The 21,589-nt window shown below is 28.9% G+C and overlaps 1 protein-coding gene across 1 annotated transcript in view; it reads right to left on the minus strand.

Moving 5' to 3' along the window:
- Positions 1-21,589, minus strand: part of LOC142328395 (uncharacterized) — an 885,003-nt gene that overhangs the window by 25,968 nt on the left and 837,446 nt on the right. Inside the window, exons 6-8 of the mRNA XM_075372101.1 lie at positions 20,172-20,395; positions 17,375-17,541; positions 13,057-13,254 (exon numbers count right to left, since the gene is read on the minus strand). Of these exons, the coding sequence (XP_075228216.1) occupies positions 13,057-13,254; positions 17,375-17,541; positions 20,172-20,395 (589 nt within the window). The remainder of the gene's footprint in view (positions 1-13,056; positions 13,255-17,374; positions 17,542-20,171; positions 20,396-21,589) is intronic.

Raw genomic sequence — 21,589 nt, forward strand, 5'->3', positions numbered from 1 at the left:
TTTTCTTTGTGGATATTATTATTTTTTAAGAATAAAATATAGATTAATATATATATATATTTTAACAAAGATATTATATTAATAAATATTAACAGAAGGATGAGTTAAAATTTATTATTTTCTAAAAATTGATCAATTTATGGATGCCAAACAAAGATCTGATACCCAATTTTTGAATCTTAAAAACCTTGTTTTGACTCTTTGAAAGAATTTCAAATGATTATATATTTACTTGCATAATTCACACACACTTGAATTCTTAAACAATATCTTTAAAAGATATTCAGTCAAATACATATCATTTTTTCATTGATTATCAGTGAGTTTAAAATGTAAGATTACAGTTTACTTTCATTGTAAACCTATATAAAATTGTTTCCTCGCATAAATCACACACCTACTTATACATAAATAATAGTGTGAATTACGTAAGTAAAGAAGTATTTCAGATGGGTATATATTTAAGCAAAATATATTAATGCTAGTACAGTGTTTTATTAAGCTGAAATATTAAATTTTCTTTAACAATAAACACTATTAACGTTTTTACTACATCAACAATTAAATCAAATTTATTAAAAATTTTTCTTTTATTGTAAATTACAATTAAAACTCAAGACTGAGATAGCCTAAAAATCAAAAACAGTCTTTAAATAGGTGACTTCAGTTTCATTACTCTTACGTGGTTCAATTAATAATCAGTTTTATTAAATCATACTACATTAGTAAACTAATAATCAATAAAGTGTGGATAAATAAATGATAAATATTTTATAGAAATAAATTCTAGTAGCCAAATAAATTAATAAATATTTTTAAATATGCTCTACACCACTGTTTTACTTTCTTTTTCTTTTGCCAGACTCAAACCATATATTAAAATTGGTTCATAGAAATTTTAAGTTAATTTAATATTTATTTTATTCAATTAAACTTTCATCAAGACTCCATATATGAGGGTAAGTCAATTATTATCTGCAATTTAGTTTATTTTTGTTTATCTTGGTAGTACTGTCATGTTGCATAGATGACGCATGCGTGGTTTAATTGCTGTTATGTCTGTGCAGGTTTGATGCTGCTAGGTTAGTTCCATTATCGCTGCCCTGCCATTAACCATGGCTGCTCCGCTTTCTGTTTGCACCAAAGAAGAGTAACATTCAGTGATCCGTTTTTTGTAGTCGGAAGGTGTATCAGGGGCCAAAATTCATCAAAGACTTTCAGTACAGTGTGTTGCCGCAACGGAGTGTCTACGAATGGATTGAAAAATTCAAAAATGGTCACATAAGTGTTATGCACGAACAAGGAGCCGATCGACAGTTTACCGCCACAAATGAGGAAAACATTTAGCGTGCACATGACATAGTTTTCTTAGACAGACGAGTAAGTATCAATGAAGTGGCACATTGTCTGCAAATTAGTCATGGTTCTGCCTATGAAATCATCCACAACAGACTTGGGTTTCAAAAAGGCTGTGCAAGACGGGTCCCAAAACAACTCACACAATTGCATAAACAATTATATAAACGCGCTTGGACATCTGCCAAAAACATTTGGATTGCTATGGGAACGAACGGGAATCTTCATAGACAGAATAATCACTGGTGACAAAACATGGATCCATCGTTACGAGCCGGAGAGTAAACGGCAGAGTATGGAATGGAAACAACCAAATTCGCCCAGCAAAAAAAATTTCAAGCCCCAACCGTCCACACAAAAACTGATGCTTACGGTTTTCTGGAACTCACAAGGCCAGGTACTGGAACATTATGAGGAAAGGGGCATGACAATAAACAGTGCACGTTACAGTGAGATGCTTACTGCCACGCTGAAGCCTGAAATTTGAAGCAAACGCCGAGGACTGCTGTCAAAAGGTGTTGTGTTGTTGCATGACAATGCTCGTCCACATACTGCTGCCCACATTGCTGAAACGCTCCAGAAACTCAATTTTGAAGTACTGGCTCATCTTCTGTATAGTCCTGATCTTGCCTCTTCTGACTACCACTTGTTTGGTCCACTCAAAGAGACATTAAGGGGCCGACGATTTATCTTGGACGAAACACTGAAAGAAGCGGTGCATTCCTGGCTCACAGCTCAACTGAAAACTTTCTTTTATGAGGGCCAGGAAGCTTGGGCAACGATGGACCAAGTGCGTTGAAATGCAAGGGGACTATGTTGAAAAATGATGTACATGTAAGTTTCCTATTTGTATTGCAATAAAATGTATAACTACATTGCGGATAATAATTGACTTACCTTCGTATTAATAAATTATTTATTAATTAATAATATATTATATCAATAACAGAATAATTAGGTAACAAAACTAATCTTTTAATGAAATATGGCTGAATAAGCAAGTTTGTTCTCTCTGCTACTTTAAATTAAACTTTAAAAGAATATTTAATTTTGACTAGTAAAAAATAGTACACTGTGAAATCATTCAAAAAAAGTAATAAGACAGACTGATGCAGTAAGTATATAGAAAATATTTAATGAGATGTATGAATTTATGTCTATATATGTACATATATATTACTTGCATAGAGTTATAACAAATGATCTTACAAACCTAAATAACTCATGTCTAATAAATAACACTCAGATACATAAAAGTAGCATCAATGCAACGAAAATTCAACATTTTTCAGTGGTTGGTCCAGCTGCTGGTGTAGTCATTGATTTCGTTACTATGGCACAGGAAATAAAATGGCTGCCAATAAAAACAAGAAGGCTATTTGTATGCTGGATTTTCAAGTCTACAGTCTGTTATCACTGTGCAATGTAATTTTAGAAGGAAGTTTGGTGAAGATGCACACAGTGCATCAGTAATGGGCCCATCAGAGTGGACCCAGTTTTTGTAAGTCATATTCTAACTTTAAAGCAAGTGGATGCTTCTGTAAGTGAAAGTCAACCAACCATCCATCAACTTTAAGTGACGCAACTTTGGAGCATGTGAGAGAGATTTTTATACAAAGTCCACAAAAATCCACTGCTGGGATATCCAAGGTTTAATTTTTCAACACAATGAGGGACCACCTCATTTCCACTTTGATGTCAGATATGAACTGAATAGGCGACAACCAACCAAAGAGATGGATTAGGTGTGCTGGCTGTAACAATAGTGAATATTCGTGTTGACCTCCACGTCCCTTATTTTGCAACCTGTGACTTTTTTCTCTGGGGTTTTGTCAAAAAAAACACATGTATTGGGTACTTTACCATCTATCTTACAGGATCTTTGTGTTCACTTCTCAGAGGCCAGTGAATTAGTGGATTGTCAAATGTTACAACAAGTCTGGCAGGAATTGGACTACAGTTCAACATGTGTCAGGGGGCTCCCACAGAGCATATGTGATGTTGTGAACCAAATGTAATACAAAACATTTTTGAGTTTTTCTTTCAACTGATGCTACTTTCATATATCTAGTGTTATTAAACACGAGCTATTCAAGTTTGTAATTGAAAAGATCATTTATAATGAACCCAGTGTATATATATATATATATATATATATATATGTGTGTGTGTGTGTGTGTGTATGTGTGTGTGTGTGTGCACAAACATACAACACCCACAAGGTGTTTCAGGAAGGTTATACCGTACTTCATTGGAGTATTCCTCACATCAGAATTATGATAAAAGTGTTCATATAAACATAGATTTAGAACAGTTTGTTTTCTGGTTATGGCTAATGAAAGATTTCAGATAAATTTCTGCTGTAAGGGTTAAATAATACTACACTAAAACTCTATAAAAAAAAATTGTTGAATAAAATTAGTGGTTTTATTGGCAATCTTACATGAAAAAAAAAGAAAATAATGGATCCCCAAATATAAAATTTAATTTCAGAATAATTCCTATTATAACCAACATATATTAAATAAAAAATCCATTTTTAAATAAATGTTATATTTATTATAAAAGAAAAGGAAGAAAGATGTTATTTAATTTTTGCTGGCAAGATTTTAAAAAAAATATATCTTTTTATTTCTACAAATGGCATTGTAGAAAGTAGTCTTTTGTTAAATACATGTATACAGTACCACTTGCAGAACTAAGTTAATTTAATACCTGACACATTAAAATCAATGTAGCTTTCTTGTAATTAGTATCACAAATATATATATATATAAACACAACATATGTATAAGAAAAAATCACTACCAATCATATACCTTCCACTTACAGTCAGGTAAAATAAACAGATTTTTTTAAGAACAAACTGATCGGTTATAATACAAACAAAACTATGGTAATTCAAGTAATATATATTTACTCACCAACTATCTGAAGAACAATAATAAACTATTTTCAAACAAAAATTCTAAATCAAAAATACAATCGAACATAGAAAGCATAACTAAAAATAAATAATAAAAAACAATCATAACAAAAAAAACTGCATACAAAATGACATATAACAATTAAAAATGCAAACTAAGATGAAAAAAAAAATACAGGCATATAAATAAAATAAAAAAGGTAATTAAATAAAAAACCATGATGCAAACAGAAAATATTTATTTATAAAGACATCTAAATACATTAACACTGAGATTCTATCTCACATACATACACACATCGCACACAATATACATCTAAGCATGTGCATAAAATCACACAAACAAATACTTATACATACAAAAATATACTTACACAATCATACAATTATTTTATTACTATACCTTAAGAAATATCACTTAGTTCTTATTAATAAGAACTGTCGTTCATCATTTTTTTAGTTCCTTTTGCTTAATTCCACGCTTAACATAAACAAGTTTACTTCTAAATCAGCATGTCGGTCAGAGTTAGCGTGCTTTTACAAAAATTTCAAATTTGGATTATAAATGAAATATTAACTTCTAACTTTTGGTAATATCTTTCCCAAAAAATGATTAATACTACACTGATGGGAAATTATATAAATATAAATATTAATATTGCATTAAAAAATATTAATAATAATAAAATTAAACAAAAATGTATAATATAATAATAACAATTTCATTTAACTATGTAGTAATTAAAAAGTAAATTATCAACTTAAAAATAAAAATAAAAAAAAAAGATGTATATGTGTAAAACTTTTAATTAAATATATGTATTGGTTGGTTATATGTATTTTTATATTAATATAACATAAACCAATGATATTATATCTGTAATAATGAACTGATATTCTTGGTTGTTTTATTTTTATTATAATTTTTTTGTTTGTTTTCTATATATATTATTATTATATATACATAATATCAATTAATTATAATAAACACAATTAATTAAATATATTTACATACAGTTAATTTAATATACAAACGGTATAATTTTATTAATAATAAGGACCTACTAAAAGAAAATGTGCCAGAAAATAAAAAAATTAAAAATTGGAATAAATTTTGTAAAAACAATTTTTTTTAATATCCACCAATAAAAAATTAAAAAAATAATAAATAAAAATAAACATTTTTCTAAGTGGCAAAATAATTCTGAATGAGAATACAAAATAAGATATATAATCTTAACTTGTTCTTGAGTGAATGTAATGATAATGCCTGTGCATCGTATTCAGAATATTATGCTAAGTTGTATTTTAAATGGCATAATCAAAACGGTTGAAGGTAACCTGACATGATTTATAAGTCACTCCCAAAATTCAGAGTCATCTTTAAGAATAATAAACATCCCATACTAGACTTACTAGAGAATGTGAGGAGTGAAGTGTTTTTTTTTTTAATATTTTCTTCACCAAGCCAAATATATACTTGGTTATCAACATGCCAAGGTGATATTCAGCTCTATAAATGACACCTTCATTCTGTTCACCATAGGAACTAGCTTTATAGTGAACATGTCACTAGTGTCAGAGAAAACAAATCTGATTGGAGCCTCTAGTAAATCAAATGCTTTACATGTATGACAACCATACAATTGGACAGATAGTGTAAAACAGCAGATTAATATATTCTTTTTTACAGTGAAACAATGCACTGTAAATGCAATAAACTGTATAAATACTCGTACTATTTAACTCATAGCAAGGAAATTTGTGTGGATAGTAAAAATAATTGATGGAAGTTTCAAAGATCCATTCATTTGGATTAAATATAGATTAATCCTACTTGTATAAATGTTTCCTTCTTGTTACAGTTACAAATATTTTTCTCAAATTTAAAAAAAAAATGTAATAAGTTGTGGACTATGATGTAAAATTTTAAATCATAATCACTCACTGGTAAGTCAGAAGTGTAACTATTATTCTTTCAACAGTTTTATACAAATATGAAATGAGTATTATCAAATACAGAGAAAAAGAACAAGTAATTAAAAAGAGTTCAGTATAGAAAACATACTGACCAGAATGAGTTAAGAATATAACCAACATAATAATAAGAGAAAACTCTGAATTGGGCAAATTACAAGAATTATTTATGTTAATAATCAGGGAAGTTACCAAATAGAAGAAATGTTTTTTTATCAAAATATCTAGAATGAATGAGGAATGAAATATTACTAAAAATATAGTTAGATGAAGAACAAATTAAAGAACAACTACATAAAAAGTATAATAAGTGGATGAAGTGGGAAAACAAAGTTTTAGATTATGAAAAATAAATAAATGAATTGTTTCTAGTAGTATGTCATAGATCCTTGAAAACTATGAATTACTTGCTTAAATTTAAATTATATGATACTACAATAAATGATTTGTAAGATTTTTTTGGAGGTTAACACTATGGCTTTCTTGATTTGGGGCCTGTAGTCAGCTGCATCCCTTGTTTATGTTATGTATATACTTATATTTGTTATTTTACTTGGATCACTACAGCAGGATGTATTATTCTGGGACATTATCAAAGATCCATTTTTGTTAAAACATAACTGGTTCAGCCAGGACTTTAACAATCAACCTTCCGATTGAGGGGCTAATGCTTAAACCACTTCAGCAAAGTCCATGATGCGATATTATTATATTAAAATATAAAAAAAGTGCACTACTAATTATTATATTTATTATATTATATTGAATTTTAAGAGTACTGACTGGTACCAAAGTTGGAATAAAATTAAAAAAAAATTATATACACTGAATGTCACTACATTGCTTCAAGTTTTAGATGTATTCTTTAATGTTTTCAGGTTTCAGATTCCAAAAGAGAATTAAATATAAAAATATATGACTTAGAAAATGAACTACATTTAAAAATGTGGAATAAGGTATCTTTAAAAACAAAAAAAAACTCACTTCATTAGGGGAAAAACATAATCTTATAATAATAATTTCTATTAAAATTACAAGTTGGTTCTTTTTAATGTTTTCCCAAAATTTAGAAATTCAAATCCATCCATCCCTCAGGTAAAGATATTCAAATTTTAATATTACAAGAAAGAATTTATCCTGTTTTTATTTAGAAATCTGTTTTGCTTTTTCAAACAAAAATAAAATGTTCAAAGATTTAGTGCACATGATACGAAATAAGTAATAAAAATATTGTCAAATATTTACCTTAAAACTTTAAGTGTTATTGCGGGCTAAAATTCTCCATAAACAGTAACCAAGGGGAAATTAGCTTACAGAAATCTTATATGAACCAATCTAATTTTGAAGAGAAATAGACAATAAAAAAATTTAATAAATAAAGCAATTCCTGATGGTATTAACAATCAAAAGGTTTTTTAAATTACATCGTGCACAAGATATAAACGTATCACTTTTCTCAATTAAAGGATGAATCAAAATTTTAATCTTTGTTTTGCTAGAAATAAAATCAAAGTATTTTCCAAATAAATATTAAAAAAGTATTTTTCAATTAAAAAAAGTTCTGTAAAAAGTTATTTTCTGGGAATAAATTGTAGTTGTAAACTGGAGAATTAACAAACTCATCCACAGTAAAATTACATAAAAACAGTTGACTTTAAAAATAAATTATTGTAGTTAATCCCTTGAATTAAAATGAATGAAAATTTAGAAAAAATACAACATATGATTTACATTTATTCTTATATTATTGTTTATCATGCACAGAAGGTGATAATTATATTTCATAAATGATATCTGCGAAAATGATTTCCTTTAAAAAATAACAGCACTGATGAAGATGAATTGTTTTTTAATACTTATTTCTATTTTTCACTAATTTTTCTGCTTTGTTTTGTAAATTTAATATAAAATCAGTGCATCTTAAATTTGAAGCAAAACAACATTTAATTAACAAACACTCGGCTATATTATCACTGCCATGTTAAAATGTATCATGGAACTATACATATGAACAGACAGTGCTAGTAATAAAATGAAATCACATCACATTTTAATCAACATAATTTATTTTAAAATGTGATATGTATTTATGTGTATGGTACCAATCAAACATGTAACAAGCTGAATGAAAAAGTCTGTGATATATCTCTAAAAATAATTTTGAAAAATGTTTCAAAGAAAAAAAATTATATATTGATTTTATATAGCTGTTAAATCATATAATAAAACTATACAATTCTGTAATAAAAATAACTTTTAAAAAAGGATGTAAATAAAAAATAAATTTAAATTACAATTTATTAAAACAAAAGAAAATTTATAATTTATTTTTTATAAAATTTGATTAATTAAATCATCAAAAATGAAAATAAATGTTAATAAACTAACATAACCTTAAAAAATCAAACAACTATAACGACGATGTTGCTTTTCATTGATTGCATGTAATAAATATAAAGTGTAATTAAATTAATTAATTCATAATTTTGTAACAAACACATTTCAATCAACTAATCATAATACATATATATCTTTTATGTTAAAATAAACACATATGCATACCACAACTCATATTTACTTTTATATACCATAACATATTGCAAACACTATCAGTCTTACAACAGTAAATTTTTTTAATAAACAAACATAACAAATTAATAGTAAGAAAGTGCCAGATTTTTAATAATTATTAATAAAAACAAAAAAAAAAAAGAAAATTGGAACAAAACAAAATTAAGACTAATTCTCTATTTCTTGCTAAAATCAATGAATAATATAAAAGCAGTGGCACAACTAGCAGTGGTAACACCCCCTTGAAAATAATTATAATGTTTTTTAGCAATCCTAACTATATTTTTAATAAAGTATAATTCATACTGGTTAATAATGCTATAATACCTTTAGCATAGTAATGAAAGAAAACTAAAATTTTACCATTAAATATAAAAACATATAGCTGTTACAAATATATTTCTATAATAATATAATAAGCAGTTCTTAGTGGATATTCTTTAAAAAAATAAAAATTTAATTGTTAAAAAAAATTGAAATAAAACAAAACATGACTAATTTTTACAATGAAATTTTGCTAAAATTCTACTTATTATTATAACATGGTGACTGTTAAAATACTTTTAAATTCAAAAATAATAATGTTTTAATAATAATAACAATGATAATTTATTTTTTTTATTTTCTAACCAAAAGCAGATGTATGTCTAATCATAATTAGTTTATGATGATATATAGTCTTTGTAGCTTATGAAAAATCTCAATCCTAACTAGGATTTGAAACCAAAACCTTCCCTTTCATTCCATCTGGACAAAATGCAGAGATGCTACCACTTCACCACAAAGGCCAGCATGGCAATCATAATTATAAAAAAGTTGTATTTGTATTTTTTGCTTTTGTTTTTATTGAGAATTTTCTTTTAGTACATACAAAACCTAGATAATAGGAAGTACAATCAAACATTCATATTGAAATTAAATAAGAAAAAAGCTGTTTCACCAATTCTTACTGCAATAAAAATTCACAGAAGTTCAGAAGGTTATTTATGAAAAAGCAATACACACTTTCTGGTGGGCTCATATGTTATTCATAGCTTCTGTTCTTTGAATTTCTTTCCTAACTTGGAAAGAGATTTTTACTTTAAATTCAGTTTAACTTTAGATTTCTTATAGAATATGGCACCTACACAGACACCTTTAAATATGAAAAAGACATTCAGCATAATAAAAGAGTATATAAAATAAAGACGTGGTAAAAAGTATGAAATTTTGTCAAGTACAGTATCAACAATTTTGAAAAAATCATGATTCGGCTATTTAAACCTTTGTTGAAGGAGATCGGAGACTATTTAAATCCTTGAAATTTGACAAGATTAATGAATCAGTATTGAAATAGGTAAAAATCATACAAATCAGGAACATGTCTGTGACTGGGCTGCTCATTAAGGATAAGTTGACTGAATGTGCTTCAAATTTGGGAATTTTCAACTTCCAAGCCAGTTCTGGATGACTCGATAAATTCAAAAAAACAACATGGCATTCAAGGAAAGGTAATACTGGGTGAAAGTGCTACTGTTTTGGGCACGCAATCTTCTCAATGGCAAAACATATTTCTGAAAACCATTTTAAAAGAATATGAGCTCAACAATATGTTAAACGTGGATAAAAGTGGTGCTTTTTTTGAAATGTTTGTCCAATAAAACTTTTACTTTCAAAGACGATAAATGTTTTGGAGGAAAGCATACTAAGGATCAAGTCATGGTTGTCATTTGTGCGAACATGACTGGTAAGGAGAAATTAACCTTGGACAGGAAAAAGTAAACAGCCGAATTGTTTCATATGCGTGAAATTACTTGAAGTTGACTACAATTTTAACAAAAAATCATGGATGACTGGAGAAATTTTTGAGATGAGCGTAACTAACTTTGATAAACAGATGATCAAAGAAGAAAGAAGAATGCTTCTTTTTGTGTACAACTGTCCAGCTGTCCTAGTTTAGTTGAACGAAAATTAACTAAGTTAAGCTTTTTTCTTCCCACCTAATACAACTACTAGATTACAAACCTTGGACCAAGAATTAATTAAAAATTTGAAAGTTCATTATCAAAAACAAACTATCAAGTGTTGCATTTGAAAATCATGAATCTACAGAAAAATGTTTAAATGTTTGATTATGTTTAAGCACATTAGCAAAAGTATGGGAGGATGATGTCTTAACCACTGTAATAAAAAACTGCTTTGCTAAAGCTGGATTTGTAGAAGAAACCTCTTTAGAAAATCAAGAAAAAACAGAAGATAACAAACATATATTAAAATTGCAAAAGAAGCATGGGAACAACTCGTTTCATTAAGACAAATATTTGAAGGTATTGAATTTGAGCAATTTTTTCAAGCCATGTCGACTTGAGATTATTCCTAATGTTCCTGAAGAAATTTTTACCACTGAATAAAATTTAACATTATTTTTAACCAGCTTCACCAAAAGATTTTGTTTAAGAAGACATTAGGGACAACTTTGTCTGAAAGTAAGTAAACATTTCGTTTAGTTTTTTGCATATGAACTTTTTAGAACACTGTAAGCAAATGTGTAAATTACATATATATTTTTACATTTTTTTAAATAAATTTCTTTCATAGTTTAATTCTTCCGTTTTCTTTAACCCTAAAAAATTAACTATACGTAATTGTTTTTAGTAAGAAAATGATGAAAATTTTGCAATATGTATTACTGTAAATCAAAATTTATATATCAAATTTTTTTCTAGGAGCCTTCAAGTTCAGTATATAGAGGTTCGATTGTATAAATATTTTCATCATTAAATTATTTATTAGGTTTGGCATAATAATTTTAAAATTCTCCATTATTTGATTTTTCATACAATGAATGTCACTGGGATTACACACAATTACAAGTATATTGATATTTTATTTATAATGATGATGATAACATTTATTTATATATGTTATTTGATTAATTTCATTATTGCAAAAGAAAAATTAGTAATAATAAACCTGTGAGTATTTAGCATATAATTATTCATATATTGGTTTAATATTGAAAATTTTATGATTCTGATAAATTGCCATACATTTGAATAAAAAAAAAAAGAAATTGTTTATTACATTTGTTCTACTGAAAAGCTTTTAATTTATAATATTTTATTAATGATAAGATTTTTCTTTTTTTATCTGAAGTATTCTTCATTTGAGATTATAATAATTATATGTATTGTAATTGTTAAGTTGTATAATTTAGGTTATACAACTTAAGGAATACTTTATTAAGGAATACTTTATATTTATTCACGTTTACAAAGAAGCAAAAAAAAAAGAATTATAGAAAATAGAAGGTATGAGGTACAGGGGGCAATTAAGTCTGCATAAATGATAACATAATCTTTTAGTACTGCTAAATATAAAAATATGTAGTTATTTAAGAAATATTTATAATATATTGTTCCATACTAGTTACGCCACTACATACAGGTAAAGATACAAGAAAAAAATAAAATGTAAAAATACATAAGTAATAAAATACCACACCTTCCATTAATGTAATACAAAAATTAAATTTTGAATATTTTTTTTATTAACATTATTGTTTAAAACATAAAAAATCAATCAAATCATTTCATACACAAATATACAAAATAAAATATATACCGGAGTACATTAAATTATTACAAAAAAAAGAAACGGAATTAAATTAAAAAAAACTATTTACAATAAAAATAATACAAAAAAATGCTATCTAGCATTAGCAATAAAAATAAGCGATTTAATAAAGATATCGCAAAAACAAGTCACAAATAAAATAATTATATAAACAAAGTAAAATAATAATAAAACTTACAAAAATAAAATTTACATAATTTATTTAAATTCTCATCACAATAATCTAAAATTTTAATTAACTACACTAATTAATAAATTATATATTTTGAAATTAAAGAACCCTGTCATACGTCACAAAATTATTTTATTAATGCAGTAGTATAAATTCTTTAGCATCGAAGTCAGTATTTTGAATTCATTTTTTGATAAGAATATATATCTAGAAGAAAAAAGTCAAACAATTTCAGTCAATACAATCTTAGTTTATAACTATCTTAGAAGTCTGACAGTTTAAAAAAAAAAAGAAGTTTTTTTTTTACATACATAAATTATAGTGATGAGAAAACTATACATCAAATTTCAGTTCATATTCCATCTAGCAGATTAGCAGCACTACTATTACTTACATGTTGTTTCCCAGGATAATTTAATCATCATTTAAATACATTCACGATAATAACAACTCACCATTGAGCTGTGGCCGCTGTAATTGTGTGCTGTTGGTAAGATCCAAATAAAGGTCATGACCTCTATTATGTGATCCTTGTGGTGGACCCACAGGTGTTTCCGGAACTTCCAAGGGACGGCTGCCAACAAAAGAACTTTCTAACCAGCATAATCGACCTGTGCTACCACGTGGAGATGCTGATCTGTAAAATAAAATAAAAAATATTTACTACAGTGAACAAAAAAAGTATATTTATTTAATCCCCTCCCCCAATAAGTTTAATAAAAAGTTACCAAACACATCTTACAATTTTTATAATCTATGTATTATAAAATTTAAAAGTACCTTTCATTGGTTAAATTAATATCACATCCACCTGAGCTTCTGAAACCAGAAACTTCAAAATTGAACAAACCTACTGAAAAAAGGGTTTTTAAAAATTTCTCAATAGTTTTCCAAAATAGAGCATTTTCCTTAAAATATCCAATGGCAAATATAAAATGAAAATTGATAAATAGCACTTACCTGCAAAATTTTTGAAATTAAATAATAAATAATTTATTTATCTAAGTAGTAAGAAAGTTACATAAAATGACAAACTAACAGATAAGTTAATTATTAAACTTTATTAACTTAAAAATAAATAATTTCAAATTGACAGGTTGAGACTAAGAGACAAATTGTATAGAATTCCAATTTTTAGGATTGGGAGATGCTATTCCCAGAATTAGTAAGCAGTGATAACTGTGTCCAATATCATATTCGCATTCACAGAAAAAATTTATAAGAATTACGTTTTTAGGGATTTTCATTTCTGTAAAAGTTTTCTAATGGAATTTCAAAATTGTAGGTTGAACAATATAAAGGCAAATGGAGGCCAACACAAAACACATATATATAAATAAAGATAGTTGAGTAAAATATTTTTTAACCAAGATTGTAATTATATGGGCATATACACCCGCCCACTTGTAATTATATATATATATATATATATAATTGGTGTGTGAGAAAAGTAATGAGACTGACTTTTTTCTTACCAAGGTTTTTATTTTTTTCAAACAACAATATTATCTCCTTCAAAGTAGTTCCCTTGGGCAGCTATACACTGGCGGAGTTGTTGTTCCCACTCCTGGTGGGAGCGTTGGAAAGCTTTAACTGGTCGGTCACAGTTTGAATGTACTCCAGAGTTCTAAACATGTTTCAATTTTAAGACATGTTTCAATTTTGGGAAATGGAAAAATTCACAAGGACTCAAATCAGGTAAATAGGGGGGTTGAGGAACCGTAGGAATGCGTTTTGAGGTCAAAAATTCCCTGATGGGAATGGCCGTGTGACACGAGGCATTGTCATGATGAAGCATCTACTTGTCTGCAATGTCTAGTCTCAGCGAATCATTCTTTTCCTGAGCCTTTCAAGGATACCTTTGTAAAACACTTGGTTGACGGTTTGTCCTGGAGGAACAAATTCTTTATGCACGATACCCCTACTGTCAAAAAAGAAAATCACCAGGGTTTTGATCGTTGATTTGCTCATTCGACATTTTTTCAGTTGAGAAGATGATGGAGTATGCCACTCTTTGCTTTGCCGCTTTGTTTCAGGATCGTACTCAAATATCCAGGATTCATCACCTATGATCACATAATTGAAGAATTCTTGGTCATTGTCAATCCTCTCAAGAAGATCAACGCACACCTCTCTTTGATTATCCTTCTATTCCATTGTGAGGTTTTTCAGCACCAATTTTGCATGTCCAAATCGTCTGTCAAAATTTGATGTACGGTGAAAGTGTTTAAATTTAACTGTTCACTCATCATCCTTATTGTTAAACGACGGTCTGATCTCACACGCTCAACTTTTATCAGATTTTGAAGTTGAAGGTCTCCTTGAGTGAGGTTGATCTTCAACGTGTTCTCGGCCTTCCAAAAAAGATTTGTACGAGCGGAAAACTTGTGCTCTTGATAAGCAATGTTCCCCATAGGCCCGTTTCAACTTTTCAAAGGTCGCACTCATGGATTTCCCAAGTTTAACACAAAACTTGATTGCGCAATGTTGCTCTAAATTCCGATGCTCCATTTTCATAACACACAACAAAAACAACTTCACTGATGGCGCTGTGAAAAATAATGTATTGGCTGAACAGTGTTGAAACTTATACTGAACATGTGAAAGGGATGAACAAACCGGTCTAACACAGACTGGTAGGCACTGCGTTGCCAGATCGCTTGCAGTGTTATCAATCTCATTACTTTTCTCACACACCTTGTATATATATGAGCTTAATATAGTATACCATGTATATATATATATACAAGGTTTAATAAATTCAAGCTTTATATTAATCAATTTTTTATGCTAAATTAAATTAAAATAAATAGCTTTAAAGGAAAAATATTTAGTTTATGGCAACAATTGGAATAAAAATGCACACTATCCTCTTGTCAGATTTTTAGCAAAAAGAAAATGAAAGATCTCGAAGAACAACATTTGTGGTATTTCCACTTCAAACTTGGGTGATACATTCTCAGAGGCATTTAAAATACTTCAGCAACCATTTGGGAAAGACTGTGTAAGCAAATTGTAGTGATATGAATGGTTCAGTCATTTAAAGGCAGTAGAACATCAACAGATGGAGATCCCAACTCACCGGGTTGGTCTAGTGGTGAATGCATCTTCCCAAATCAGCGGATTTGGAAGTCGAGAGTTCCAGTATTCAAGTCCTAGTAAAGTCACTTATTTTTACATGGATTTGAATACTAGATTGTGGATACCGTGTTTTTTGGTGGCTGGGTTTCAATTAACCACACATTTCAGGAATGGTCGAACTGAGACTGTACAAGACTACCCTTCATTTATACCCATACATGTCATCCTTATTCATCCTCTGAAGTATTATCTGAAAGGTAATTATCAGAGGCTAAACAGGAAAAAGAAAAGAAAAGATGGAGATCCCAGACCTGGATGACTTTCTATGTCAACAAACACTGCTTAACTGTCTGAGAGTTTGCTGAGAAGTGGGCATCAGAATAGGATCATGCCACATACCAACAGAAAAACTTTACATGCCTCACAAATCACATGCAAACTTAAATTGGACAGAGATATTGCTGACTGATGATCAGAAAGAGAACCATGTTAACAACAGTCAATACCTTTTTGATCATGCCAGTGCTGATGTAAACTTTTTGAAAAAAGACATAATAAGAGATAAAACTGGGATTTATGGCTATGATGTGAAAACCAAAATGCAATCATCATAGTGAATGTGGAAGGATCACCCCAACCAAAAAAAGCCACATGAAGGTGATGGTGGTTTTTTTTTATTTTAGAAAGATCAATTTATTGAATTTCTTCCACGTGGTCAGTCAGTAAAAAAAGAGTGTTTATGTGCAAGTTTTACAGTGTTTGAGGAATGTTATATGCAGAAATAGCCTTAGTTGTGAGAATATCAGCATTGGATGTTGCCCCATGAAAATGTACTAGTTTACATGTGACTTCTTATCTATTGTTATCTGGTAAAACATGAAACAATTGTGCCTCACCTGACTTGATCCCAGATTAAATCACTGTACTTACAAGTCTCCAGAATTGGCCCCAGCAAACATTTCCTTTTTACCTAAGTTGAAATATACTACTTTGAAAGGATGTAGTTTTCAAATCATAAAAAAAATTAAGGAAAATACAATAAAACAGGAAATGTTTTAGAAATGAAAGAAATCTTGGAAACAGTGTATTGCTAGAAACAAGGATTACTTTCAAGAGCACAAGCTTATATAAAATTGTAAATACTTAAAGTTTTTGTTATACAAATTCAGTCTTTTTTGAATATACCTTGTATACCACTGAATCTTTATGGTCACCTGTAATGATAGAAGTTGAAGAAAACTTGTGTTATGACAAGATCAACAGCCAATTTGAATCTAAATCAATCGATTTAGTGTAAAAGAAACAGTTAGGATTAATTAATTAGAAAAAAAAATTGAGGGAAACAAAACTAATTTTTAAAACTTAGACTTCAATCAATAAGACCTTTACTTTAAAAATGTATTTAATAATGGTACATTTCTCATTGTATAAAAATTAATTATTTTTCAGTGTATAAAATATTATTCAATGAAATTATAAGGTATAATATTACACAGAGTGAAATACTATTTATTAATTTAATTTTGAATAAAACTAAAATTAAATTTAAAGTTTACTTTTGACACAAATGAGATGTGAAACATTAAGATAACTATCTGTGTTATAATATTACAAGTGCCTTACTATACACAGTAAATAAAATAAATAAATAATTTTAATTATGTAAAAAGTTTTACCTTGAAGAACTATTATCTCTGTCCCTATCCAAGCGATTCAATGCTGGTGATAATCTATCCAGTGAGTCACCAGCTGTGCGTGTAGTACCAGATACATAATGAACAATAGCTGATGTTACTTCTTTAATTGATGTTCTAACTTCATTCAAATTTGGTGTATTCTGAGCCTAAAAAAAAAATAAAACAATAAATAACTTATAATCATTCAATACTCAGAGACATTAAAATTAGGTAAAATTAATATGTACAAAATGGTCTAAAAATCTGTTTCCCCTGCATATAGATTTAAATTCTGTAACATTCTAACAGGTGAGAAATTTTAGTTTTGCAGTTGATAATAATCATATGATACCGTTACTATAATTACTATTTTAAGTAATAAACTGAAATTATTTAGTTTACTTTTCTAACTGTATCAAAGAATAATAAACAGATATTGATGCTTTAGCAGAAATAAAAAAATAAGAATACTGCTGCACTCCATAAACAATTTCAAGTAATATTTCATAATTCACCACTATCAATCTATCAAAAACTTACATAAACTGAACATAAAATTTGAAAAGGTGGAATTGTTAGAGATGTTCCATGATTAGATAAGCCAGAACTAACTTCACTATAAAAATCAAACAATTTGTGAAGACATTACTAGTAAAGAGCATTCAAATATGTGACGCAGAAAGACTTCTCTTAGAATTGTAAACATAAGTTTACGAAAGACTGTAAAAGAATTGAATTTTAAGTGTTATTAGCTAAGATTTCTCATGAAGATGATCTTTACTGAAGATGGAATGGAGGAGTTTATTTACATTGTGCAGTTCTCATTTCTGTGGTTTGATGATACGGTTAAAAGGAATGGCCAACTAAACGATCAAAATTGTATATATTCATCTGTTTATACCTGGTGTTCATGTACTGAAGTAGGATCACAAAAAAAGAAAGTATTGAGACTTATTCCTTCAACAGAAGCATAATATCTCATACCTTGAGATGTTATAAGATATTATTTCAGAGTTGTAAATCCAATCTGTGTTTGATATTGGTCATTACAATGTCTGACAGAAAGATGACCCACTTTCTCACTACTTGCTAGACTAAGCCATTCAAATTTTACTTGAATCCATAGAATACCAAGGGAAAACTGAATAGCTACCACCATATTCTTTTAATTTGATTCCTTATGATTCTTATTCTGAAAATTGACAGATATGAAAATTTCTACAAATTCAGATGGCATGAACCACCTCCAGCTATTAATTAAAACTCAGTTGATTTTACAAATTGAGACAAAATTTTACTCCACCCACAATTGCATAAGGGCAAAAAAACAATGAATATTTTTTCTGATTTGTATTAAACATACGAGGTGCGACAATAAAGTAATGAGACTGATGTGAAAAAAAATGTTGCTTACCGTTTTAGTCATGTTTAGTGTTGTCTCCTTCAAAGTAGTTCCCTTCTGATTGGACACACTTATTCCAGCGCTTCTGCCATTGATGGTAACATTTCTGGAACTCATCTTTTGTAATATCCTCCCAAGACCCTCGTTACAGCTTTTTGGACATCTTGTGTTGTTTGAAAATGGTGTCCCTTGACCACCATTTTGACTCTTAGAAATAGAAAAAAGTTACACGGAGTGATATCTGGTGAATAAGGTGGCTGTGGTAGTACTAAAATTTGTTTTGAGGTTAAAAATTGCTGTACTGACAGAGCAGTATGGGATGCCGCATTATCGTGATGCAGAATCCAATTATCAGCAATGTTGGCACGGACACGAAGAACTCGTTTACGAAGTCTTTCTAAAATTTCTTTGTAGAAATATTGGTTAACTGTTTGTCCAGGAGGCACCCACTCTTTATGAACAATTCCCTTGGAATCTAAGAAGCACTCAAGCGTGCATTTCACTTTTGACTTTGACATGCGAGCTTTTTTTAGTCTGTGTGATTCCCTTGAGCACCATTGCAAACTTTGGCGTTTTGTCTCTGGATCGTATTGAAAAAACCAACTTCATCACCAGTGATAACACGGCTCAACAAATCTGGATTGACTTCCGTTTGCTCTAACAGATCGGCTGCCACATTTTTCCGTGCTTCTCGCAGTTGTTGTGTGAGATTTTTGGGGACCATTTTTGCACAAATCTTTCTCATACCAAGATCTTCAGTTAATATTAGACGAACCGTTTCTCGATTGATGTTGAGTTTTCTGCAATCATTTTCACGGATAATCTTCGATCAGATCGTATGATTTCACACACCCTGGTCAAGTTGACATCTGTCCGTGAGGTTGATGGTCGTCCACTGCGGTCTTCATCTTCAACATTCGTTCTGCCTTCACTAAAAATGTTATGCCACCGAAAAACTTGAGCTCTTGACATAACCTCCTCTCCAAAAGCCTTCTGAAGCTTACCGTAAGTTGTCGTCGCGTTTTCACCCAATTTAACACAAAAAGAAATGGCATACCGTTGCACAATATTTTGCGGTTTAATTTCTGTGACAAGAGACACAAACACGTGTTCACCTATTACAGCACAACTCACGACTGAGCAGTTGCATCAATGTGCCGCTTGGACTAGAAGTAGCTTATAGACCAAGGTCAAAGATGGTGTGCCTACGCAAGCTGCAGGGTTGCCACATCTTGCAAAGAAAAATCAGTCTCATTACTTTACTGTCGCACCTTATATAATTACACTCTTTTATCTGAGATTCCTTTTAGTCATTGAAAATTCACCTGATTGTAAAACAGTATTAACAAATAAACAAAATTTTAATAACAAAAGAATACATCAGTAAACACCTACCTGTTTTTGTGGAAGTATACCAGCAGCAAGTCTTTCAGCTGGTGTCCGAGGTCGAGCCAGACGTTCTTGTGATCTCCATCCAAGATAAGGTTGACGATAATTAAATGAAGAGCGAGCAGAACCACAAGGAGATGTTGATGTTGATGTAGCTGCTGAATTAAGTTTACTCGTACTCCAACGGGAGAATATATGGGGAGTAGGACTTGGACTAAGGACATTCCCACCTGTTTGAGAAAAATCTTATATACTTAATTTATAGAAGTATAATATTTTTAAGTATCTAAATTATTTAAAATTAATACAACATAAATAGATCACCAGAAATATAGTTACTTACTAATTTAAAATAAGCATTTTAAAGAAAAGCAGTTCTCTTAAGAAAAGAAAACTAAATCAGGATGTACAAAAAAAGAACAATTCAAGTAAAAATGGATTATCACATGATGTAAAAAAAGCAGGAGGTCCCTAGGTTAGGGACAAAACCTCGATGATTAACAACTGTAAATATGATGAAATATTTTGTAAATCAATGTTCGTACTTTCCTACACCATCATATTGAACCTTTTGCACACATTTATATTTTACACAATAAGATAAATATTGCACTAAATAAATAAATAAATAAAAAATTAAAAAATGAATAACTCCATTCATGTATTTTATATAATGATGATGATTTATTCAAAGAAAGAATATAATATAAAGAAGGAATACTTATGCACTGATCTAAATAAAATATTTACTATTTGTTTATCTTTTGTTTATGATAGTCAATAATAAAAATTATACAAAACTAAAATTTTAATGACAAATTTATTTAAATTTGTTTAATTTTTCATTAAAACTTAATAGTTTTCTACAATCCTATTTAAACTTTAATGCACCTTTTATGTAATACAGGATTATTTATCTAACATTAAATACACCAATCTAATGATTAAAAATATTTTATTTCTATTCTAAATTTATTAAAATTTTATAGTAAAAATCAATTGATTTCATTACTAAATATTCAGGCTTCAATCGTAATGTTCTTAATCTGTTATTAATGAAACTGATAAGTTTATCTGGTCTTGGAGTTGATTTATAATTATGGCTGGGAACACTACCCCTCACCATCAAAATTCTACAAAATGTAATTTTAGTAAAAAATTACTGAACCAGTTTATTTTTAAAAAAAATTTAAACCTCTTTCTCTAAAAAATTCTTTAACATATTTGATATATTTAAATTCTATAATATTTATTACCATAAATGGCAGTTGCTGTCATCATAACTTTGTCAAAATCTCATATGAAGAATAAATAAAATATTTATTATGAATATTAAAATATGTGTGTGTGCGTGTGTGTGCGCGCGCGCACACGCATATAGACAAATATTCTTTGATAGTAGGATTCTCAAGATTTCAAGAATA

This window comes from Lycorma delicatula, chromosome 7, assembly GCF_047948215.1.
Source record: "Lycorma delicatula isolate Av1 chromosome 7, ASM4794821v1, whole genome shotgun sequence".
NCBI classification, from domain to species: domain Eukaryota; kingdom Metazoa; phylum Arthropoda; class Insecta; order Hemiptera; family Fulgoridae; genus Lycorma; species Lycorma delicatula.